At 40.5% G+C, this 10,344-nt stretch overlaps 1 protein-coding gene across 1 annotated transcript; it reads left to right on the top strand.

Annotated features, from left to right (window-relative positions):
* The first annotated feature begins 2,726 nt into the window (after positions 1 to 2,726).
* On the top strand, positions 2,727 to 9,022 carry LOC105285410 (solute carrier family 35 member F6). Its single transcript, XM_011349592.2, has 7 exons — positions 2,727 to 3,348; positions 3,488 to 3,635; positions 3,710 to 4,060; positions 4,145 to 4,229; positions 4,347 to 4,505; positions 7,728 to 7,882; positions 7,977 to 9,022. The coding sequence occupies exons 1-7, from the start codon at positions 3,272 to 3,274 to the stop codon at positions 8,139 to 8,141; spliced, it is 1,140 nt and encodes a 379-aa protein (XP_011347894.1). The 5' UTR covers positions 2,727 to 3,271; the 3' UTR covers positions 8,142 to 9,022.
* Positions 9,023 to 10,344: the final 1,322 nt, after the last annotated feature.

Here is a 10,344-nt window from a genome sequence, read left to right as displayed (position 1 = left end):
GAAAGTAGTAACAAATATATATACATATATATATTTATGAATTCTATGATGTGTTCTGTTCTGAGGAGACCTAACCTAACCCGACCCGACGCAACTCAACGTGTGTGAAGTTAGCCCCGCACTTTTTGAATTTCATCTTTTTCTTGATTGTGCTGAATTGTGCTACGTTTATGTCATATTGTGCCGCAAACCGCAGTTCAATATCTCAAACCGTTTTCGAAAAAAAATAAACGAAAAATTTGGTAGCCCCGCACTTTTCGAATTTTGAATTTTCATTAATTGTGCTGCATTGTGCTACGTTTGTGCTGTATTGTGCCGCAAACCGCAGTTTAACATCTCAAACCGTTTTCGAAAAAAATAAACGAAAAATTTGGTAGCCCCGCACTTTTCGAATTTTGAATTTTCATTAATTGTGCTGCATTGTGCTACGTTTGTGCCATATTGTGCCGCAAACCGCAGTTCAATATCTCAAACCGTTTTCGAAAAAAAATAAACGAAAAATTTGGTAGCCCCGCACTTTTCGAATTTTGAATTTTTATTAATTGTGCTGCATTGTGCTCCGTTTGTGCTGTATTGTGCCGCAAACCGCAGTTCAATATCTCAAACCGTTTTCGAAAAAAAAATAAACGAAAAATTTGGTAGCCCTGCACTTTTCGAATTTTGAATTTTCATTAATTGTGCTGCATTGTGCTACGTTTGTGCCATATTGTGCCGCAAACCGCAGTTCAACATCTCAAACCGTTTTCGAAAAAACATAAACGAAAAATTTGGTAGCCCCGCACTTTTCGAATTTTGAATTTTCATTAATTGTGCTGCATTGTGCTCCGTTTGTGCTGTATTGTGCCGCAAACCGCAGTTCAATATCTCAAACCGTTTTCGAAAAAAAATAAACGAAAAATTTGGTAGCCCCGCACTTTTCGAATTTTGCTGATTTTTTTTATCAATCTCTTTCCATTTTACCTACTACTTTCGATAGTCGTTCATTTTTCTTGACTAGCATAATTCAGCACAATTTACTAAATTCGATTATGTGCCATGGTTTGGACGGTATGGGGTTTTGCATTTTTCTAAACGCATATTCCTAAACTCTAAGTTCCTATCAGCGACTGTTTTGCAAAATCCAGTAATCTGACGAAATTGTGTCATTAGAAAAAGTTGTGCTCATCGATCGCAATCTGGTACAACCGAAAAAAATTCGAAAATGTCAAATTTTTATTTCACTCTCACCATTTTTTGGATAACTTTGACTAATCTTCACGATAATCCACGCTTCTTATGCATGTGTTTCGTAGATTTTGAGTAGCACAATCCAGCACAACTCGCAGAATTCGATTATCGTTCGCCGTTCGTAAGTTATAAGAGTTTGAAATTTTCTATTCCTAAAAAACCGTTACACTTCAGTCCTAACTTTCTCTGTACTGCGATATCTAGCGGTCTGAGGAAATTTTGTCACTTGAAAAAGTTGTTGTGCTACTCTAGCACAATCCGGCAAAAGTGGAAAAAATTCGAAAATTCAAATTTTTGATTCACCCCCACCCCTTTTTCATTAATAATTATCGACTCTCAAATTAATTTCCGATTTTTATGCATGTCTCTCGTAGAGAATGAGTAGTACAACTCAGCACAACTCGCAGAAATTACATATTTGCCTTGCAATGTGATTTTATATGTTTTTTTAATATATCTTTATGAATTTTTTTTATCGAAACAGAATGAAATATTCAAATTTTTCCAACGGCACAACACGGCACAAGTCAACGCCAATTTGGAAAAAAATTTTGAGCTTAATCGCGAAAAAGTGCGGGGCTACCAAATTTTTTTTTTTTCTAAAACGGTTTGAGATGTTGAACTGCGGTTTGCGGCACAATACAGCACAAACGGAGCACAATGCAGCACAATTAATGAAAATTCGAAAAGTGCGGGGCTACCAAATTTTTCGTTATTTTTTTTCTAAAACGGTTTGAGATATTGAATTGCGGTTTGCGGCACAATACAGCACAAACGGAGCACAATGCAGCACATTTAATGAAAATTCAAAATTCGAAAAGTGCGGGGCTACCAAATTTTTCGTTTATTTTTTTTCGAAAACGGTTTGAGATTTGAACTGCGGTTTGCGGCACAATATGCACAAACGAGCACAATGCAGCACAATTAATGAAAATTAAAATTCGAAAAGTGCGGGGCTACCAAATTTTTCGTTATTTTTTTTCGAAAACGGTTTGAGATATTGAATTGCGGTTTGCGGCACAATACAGCACAAACGGAGCACAATGCAGCACAATTAATGAAAATTCAAAATTCGAAAAGTGCGGGGCTACCAAATTTTTCGTTTTTATTTTTTTTCGAAAACGGTTTGAGATATTGAACTGCGGTTTGCGGCACAATACAACACAAACGGAGCACAATGCAGCACAATTAATGAAAATTCAAAATTCGAAAAGTGCGGGGCTACCAAATTTTTCGTTATTTTTTTTCGAAAACGGTTTGAGATATTGAACTGCGGTTTGCGGCACAATACAACACAAACGGAGCACAATGCAGCACAATTAATGAAAATTCAAAATTCGAAAAGTGCGGGGCTACCAAATTTTTCGTTTATTTTTTTTCGAAAACGGTTTGAGATATTGAACTGCGGTTTGTGACACAATACAGCACAAACGGAGCACAATGCAGCACAATTAATGAAAATTCAAAATTCGAAAAGTGCGGGCTACCAAATTTTTTTTTTTTTTTTTCGAAACGTTTGAGATATTGAACTGCGGTTTGTGACACAATACAGTACAAACGGAGCACAATGCAGCACAATTAATGAAAATTCAAAATTCGAAAAGTGCGGGGCTACCAAATTTTTCGTTTATTTTTTTTCGAAAACGGTTTGAGATATTGAACTGCGGTTTGCGGCACAATATGGCACAAACGTAGCATAATTCAGCACAATCAAGAAAAAGATGAAATTCAAAAAGTGCGGGGCTAACTTCACACACGTCGAAACTCAACCTAAATACCTAACTCGACTTAACCTCTCTCGGATTTCGTGACGTTAGATCTGCCCGGGGTGGCTCGCGTGATGCGTGCGCGTGCGGGAATAAACAGCGTCGACGGATCGTGCGGTATTTAATGCAAAGTATGCTGTAATCGGGCATTCCACTCGACTGGATTTCGTATAAATAGAGCGAGAACGGAGAACTTTTTCCCGTTGGGAAAATCGACGGAACGCCCTAAGCCTGGCGATTTGCGTTATCTGTCATTACTCATCATCGTCAGTGTAACAATGGCGTGGACCAACTATCAACGCACGTTGGCTCTACTCCAAGTAATCACGGGCTCGTTCAATACCCTCTCGGTCAAGTAAGTACAATTATTATCACGAATTGTCGTTACCAGGAAGAGAATTACGGAATTACGCGACAATTGCGCGAGAATCGATCCACGCGGGTCGCACTCGACGTGTCAATTCTGACGACGGAATCCGCTTGAAACTCTTCAGGTATGCGGACCGACAAGTGGTGCTCGGCGAGGACGGGCAGCTCAGGCACTTCGACCACCCCTTCATGCAGTCGGCGTTCATGTTCCTCGGGGAGGCTCTCTGCTTCGTAGCGTTTAAGATTTTGTACTATTACTACAACCGGCAGGGCGTGAGTCATCTCCTCTCTTTGCACTCTGAGGGACTCGAGCTGTGTTACTTACTGCGTTACTGAATTTTGCATAGGACGGCTCTGTAGATAACAATCCGCTCACCAAGGGCTCGAGGATCTTCAGCCCCTTCATCCTGCTGGTACCTGCATTGTGCGACATGTGCGCGACGTCCATAATGTACATTGGCCTGAACATGACCTACGCGAGCAGCTTCCAGATGCTGCGTGGCTCGGTGATCGTCTTCACGGGCATGTTCTCCATCGGATTCCTCAACAGGAAGTTGGGGGCGAGGGAATGGACGGGCATTGCCTTTGTCATAACGGGCTTGGCGTTCGTCGGCGCCAGCGACATCCTGACAATGGAGGACAATGATATGAGTACGAACTCGGTGATCACCGGAGACTTGCTCATCATACTTGCGCAGGTACTTGTTTTGCCACCGCAGCTGCAAATCTGAGTCTTTGCTTCTTCGTACGAAACAATTAACTGTCGAATCTCGAACACACAGGTGATAACAGCCGTGCAAATGGTTGTGGAGGAGAAATACGTCGGGGAACAGGACATTCCTGCGCTGCAGGCGATTGGATGGGAAGGTAGGGACGCTCAACACCTTACATTAGAATATCTTTTTTCAATATCAAGATTCAAGTGTCTTATTTTAAATATTAATTTCATCGCTCTACTTATTTATCACTGTAATTGTTTTACAGGTATCTTTGGATTTATTGGCATTTCCATCGCTATGATCCCCCTCAACTACATCTCCGCGCCACCGCCGTTCGCCGACAATTCGCGCGGCACATTGGAAGCCACCGAGGAAGCTCTCGTCGAGATCGGGAGCAACGGCAACTTGTTGATAGCTATTATCGGTCAGTCTGTTTTATTCTTATTATTAGGAGTGTGATTTAGTTTCGAGGGTTTTGCAACAGATGGCTGTAGTGTCAGTTTGTTCCAATAGCTGTTTCCAATAACTGTTCTTTCTTACAGTCTTGACATTATCCATCACATTTAGTAGCATTATAGCAATAGATGCAATAACAGTCGTGTTTAATCATCGTAAAAATGCAACTTCCGAAACAGCATTTTCGACATGCGTTGCTTTTGTTTTTTAATCAAAAGAAAACTGCGGCTGACGGTTATAGAATTCTTGTGGAAACTTATGGTGATTCTGCCCCATCAATTAAGACGCGTGAAGGACAAAGAACGCTCGGGACAACCAAGAAAGCTTGAAAATGCAGATTTGCAAGCATTATTGCACGAAAATCCAACACGATCCACTTCAGAACTTGCCAGAGCATTAAATGTTGATCGTACAACAGTTGCCAAACATTTACATGAAATGGGAAAAATTCAGAAAGAAGGGAAATGGGTTCGACATCAATTATCGGAAAGTGCCATTTGAACATTTGCATTTCGTTGATCGCCAGGCAAAAACAGAAGAGTCTTTTGTCTCGGATTGTTACTGGGGACGAAAAGTGGATCTATTTTGATAATCCGAAACGCAGAAAATCATGGGTGGATCATCAACATCCACTCCGAGACGCAATATTCACGGTTCAAAAGTAATGCTCTGTATTTGGTGGGATAGTGTACTAAATCCGCACGAGACTGCCACGGCTGATTGTTATCGACACCAATTGTACAAGTTGAAGCAAGCATTGGACGAAAAACGACCACCAATTGCGAGTAAACGACGGAAAGTAATTCTTCTTCGTGACAACGCTCGACCTCACGCTGCGTTGTCAGTGAAACAAACACTATTAGAGCTCGAATGGCAAGTCTTACCGCACCCCGCGTATTCTCCATGCGATTATTATTTGTTCCGGTGGATGCAACACGCTTTAGAGGATACACACTTTGATAATTTGGAAGAAGTGCGAAAATTCGTCGACGAATGGATCAACTGAAAAGAAGAGTCATTTTATCGTGGTGGAATCCATCTCTTGCCAGAGCATTAAATGTTGATCGTACAACAGTTGCCAAACATTTACATGAAATGGGAAAAATTCAGAAAGAAGGGAAATGGGTTCGACATCAATTATCGGAAAGTGCCATTTGAACATTTGCATTTCGTTGATCGCCAGGCAAAAACAGAAGAGTCTTTTGTCTCGGATTGTTACTGGGGACGAAAAGTGGATCTATTTTGATAATCCGAAACGCAGAAAATCATGGGTGGATCATCAACATCCACTCCGAGACGCAATATTCACGGTTCAAAAGTAATGCTCTGTATTTGGTGGGATAGTGTACTAAATCCGCACGAGACTGCCACGGCTGATGGTTATCGACACCAATTGTACAAGTTGAAGCAAGCATTGGACGAAAAACGACCACCAATTGCGAGTAAACGACGGAAAGTGATTCTTCTTCGTGACAACGCTCGACCTCACGCTGCGTTGTCAGTGAAACAAACACCATTAGAGCTCGAATGGGAAGTCTTACCGCATCCGCGTATTCTCCATGCGATTATTATTTGTTCCGGTGGATGCAACACGCTTTAGAGGATACACACTTTGATAATTTGGAAGAAGTGCGAAAATTCGTCGACGAATGGATCAACTGAAAAGAAGAGTCATTTTATCGTGGTGGAATCCATCTCTTGCCAGAGCATTAAATGTTGATCGTACAACAGTTGCCAAACATTTACATGAAATGGGAAAAATTCAGAAAGAAGGGAAATGGGTTCGACATCAATTATCGGAAAGTGCCATTTGAACATTTGCATTTCGTTGATCGCCAGGCAAAAACAGAAGAGTCTTTTGTCTCGGATTGTTACTGGGGACGAAAAGTGGATCTATTTTGATAATCCGAAACGCAGAAAATCATGGGTGGATCATCAACATCCACTCCGAGACGCAATATTCACGGTTCAAAAGTAATGCTCTGTATTTGGTGGGATAGTGTACTAAATCCGCACGAGACTGCCACGGCTGATTGTTATCGACACCAATTGTACAAGTTGAAGCAAGCATTGGACGAAAAACGACCACCAATTGCGAGTAAACGACGGAAAGTGATTCTTCTTCGTGACAACGCTCGACCTCACGCTGCGTTGTCAGTGAAACAAACACCATTAGAGCTCGAATGGGAAGTCTTACCGCATCCGCGTATTCTCCATGCGATTATTATTTGTTCCGGTGGATGCAACACGCTTTAGAGGATACACACTTTGATAATTTGGAAGAAGTGCGAAAATTCGTCGACGAATGGATCAACTGAAAAGAAGAGTCATTTTATCGTGGTGGAATCCATCTCTTGCCAGAGCATTAAATGTTGATCGTACAACAGTTGCCAAACATTTACATGAAATGGGAAAAATTCAGAAAGAAGGGAAATGGGTTCGACATCAATTATCGGAAAGTGCCATTTGAACATTTGCATTTCGTTGATCGCCAGGCAAAAACAGAAGAGTCTTTTGTCTCGGATTGTTACTGGGGACGAAAAGTGGATCTATTTTGATAATCCGAAACGCAGAAAATCATGGGTGGATCATCAACATCCACTCCGAGACGCAATATTCACGGTTCAAAAGTAATGCTCTGTATTTGGTGGGATAGTGTACTAAATCCGCACGAGACTGCCACGGCTGATGGTTATCGACACCAATTGTACAAGTTGAAGCAAGCATTGGACGAAAAACGACCACCAATTGCGAGTAAACGACGGAAAGTGATTCTTCTTCGTGACAACGCTCGACCTGACGTTGCGTTATCAGTGAAACAAACACTATTAGAGCTCGAATGGCAAGTCTTACCGCACCCCGCGTATTCTCCATGCGATTATTATTTGTTCCGGTGGATGCAACACGCTTTAGAGGATACACACTTTGATAATTTGGAAGAAGTGCGAAAATTCGTCGACGAATGGATCAACTGAAAAGAAGAGTCATTTTATCGTCATTTCTTGCCAGAAAGATGGGAAAAAGGTATAGAAAACGAAGGAAAATAATTTGATTAAGGTATTCATTCATTATCATATTTAAATACATGCGTTTTTGAGCAAAAAAACCCTCAAAACTAAATCACACCCCTAATACATTACCATCAGCTGTTCATTTCTAGTATTTACACGTTATCGTTTGCCGTTTACAGGTATAGCGTTCAGCATCGCCTTCTTCAATTTCGCCGGTATCAGCGTCACGAAAGAAATGAGCGCGACGACGAGGATGATCTTGGACAGCGTTCGTACGATCGTGATATGGGCCTTCTCCCTAGCCCTCCGGTGGCAGTCTTTCCATTACATGCAGGTACTGTGCAGCGGTTACGTACAATCGAGCGAACTTTTCATGTAGCTACATGGAAAAAAAATACCATCGCAAAACTGGATCCCTTCCGTTGCAGCTCATCGGCTTCGCGATTCTGCTGATCGGCATGGCGTGCTACAACAACATCGTTATACCGCAGTTGGTGAGGAAATGCCGGTGCCGCCTGGGCCGGCACACTTCGTCCAGAAACGAGGATCGTATTATTAATACCGCCGCGGACGATGTGCAAGAAACAATATGAAAGTACGTACGATAAGCCGCATTCGAAGGCATCGTACGCTAATCGCTTACCGCTGATTGAGCGACAAACAAGTTTTCAACGGAAAAGACTAAGCGGAGATCTGTGGAGCTGTACAACGCACGCGCGGAGATGAATAATCGTGGTTCTTACGTCTTTCATTATTACAAGGGAATCACATGCAGCGAGTGATCATGACTCTCGTATCTTCCTTCTTTTACCGCCTGCTGATAAGATACAAGTTTGAAGTAAAGAGAGGCTCTTCCTCAGAAAGATGTGTTCGTACTAGGGCTCGCTATTATACGTTTAAACGGAAACACGTTTACACGTATAATTAGCATATCCGTTCATTAGAAACGTTTTCCCGAATATACGTGTTTTAAGGTATTATAAACGGAAAGCGTTTACACGTATATTAAACGTTTATCTGTTTATAATCGCGCCTTACGTATAAACATTTTTCCACAAGTAAACATTTTTCTCCACCTCTTATTTTTAATTTCATTGGCTCGTCATTGACGTTACACCAAGTCGACGACGACGACGGTGACGACAGTGCACCACGTCAACGACGACGACGGTGACGATGTTGCACCACGTCGACGACGAAGACTACGAGGACGACGACGACGTTATACCACGAGGATAACACAAGCTGAAATTGGTTGCATGTAGTCGATTACCGCATAATTTCAAGTTATTGACCTTCGAAGCTACTTCACATCTTCGAAGCTTCGATCTTTAATTCGTATAATAAACTAGGGATGGGCGATGTCGGGAAAAACAATCGATTATTGATTAATCGTTTGTCCAGATAACCGATTACACATGATTGATTATTTCTTAAACGAATAAGAACAATAACATTGAATAATTGATTAAGCGAAATAAAAAACATCGCCGAAAATAATCTATTATCTATCGAAGACCGATGCATCGAGACAACATCGCCCATCCCTGTAATAATCGTATAATAAACGTTTACCCACAAGTAAACGTTTTTCTGGAAATAAGTGTAAACGTTTAACGTTTAACGTTTAACGTTTACACGTTTACACGTATATTCGATAAACAAAATAAAACCAGAGCCCTAGTTCGTACACGTGAACGAGATTGAGAGAACCACACGCTGGGCAACTCGGAATAATACGTAATATGTTAATTTAATTTTTCCAAGTTTCTAATACGAGTATTTCTGTACAGGATAGACCAACCGATAAGATTCATCACGTACGAGCAGAGTTATAAGTTAATTGTAATCGTTAGAACTTGTCATTAGATCATTTATGCCAAATGTGATAGAGTCCGGGTGACGAGTGAATGTTGAATAATTTTATAATAAGTAATTAATCGATCTAGCCTGATGTTACCAAGTTTACCTTCTTCACTGATAAATTTCTTTAAGGGGATGCTGGAGTTGCTAGTGAACTATTTTTTCACTATAGCGATGGTAATTGCAGTTTCGAAAATTCTCTTTATTGCTTGTGCGGAATAAAAAATCCTTTTCCACAAATGAAGTATAGATAGAAAGAAAGTCCGCTCTACAGGACTTTATATTCAAAATGGAAAAAAGTTAGAAAAGACAAATGCAAGTTTTTACCTTTTTCCATTTTGAATATAACGTCCTGTAGAGCGGGCTTTCTTTCTATCTATACTTCATTTGTGGAAAAGGATTTTTTATTCTGCACAAGCAATAAAGAGAATTTTCGAAACTGCAATTTTTTCACTATAGCGATGGTAATTGCAGTTTCGAAAATTCTCTTCATTGCTTGTGCAGAATAAAAAATCCTTTTCCACAAATGAAGTATAGATAGAAAGAAAGTCCGCTCTACAGGACTTTATATTCAAAATGGAAAAAAGTTAGAAAAGACAAATGCAAGTTTTAACTTTTCTATTTTGAATATAAAGTCCTGTAGAGCGGGCTTTCTTTCTATCTATACTTCATTTGTGGAAAAGGATTTTTTATTCTGCACAAGCAATAAAGAGAATTTTCGAAACTGCAATTACCATCGCTATAGTGAAAAAATAGTTCACTAGCAACTCCAGCATCCCCTTAGCATTAATGTTGATCGTACAACAGTGCCAAACATTTACATGAAATGGGAAAAATTCAGAAAGAAGGGAAATGGGTTCGACATCAATTATCGAAAGTGCCATTTGACATTTCATTTTCGTTGATCGCCAGCAAAAACAGAAGAGTCTTTTT

Source organism: Ooceraea biroi, chromosome 13 (genome assembly GCF_003672135.1).
Source record: "Ooceraea biroi isolate clonal line C1 chromosome 13, Obir_v5.4, whole genome shotgun sequence".
Lineage (NCBI taxonomy): Eukaryota > Metazoa > Arthropoda > Insecta > Hymenoptera > Formicidae > Ooceraea > Ooceraea biroi.
This window is presented reverse-complemented; position numbering and strand designations above follow the sequence as displayed.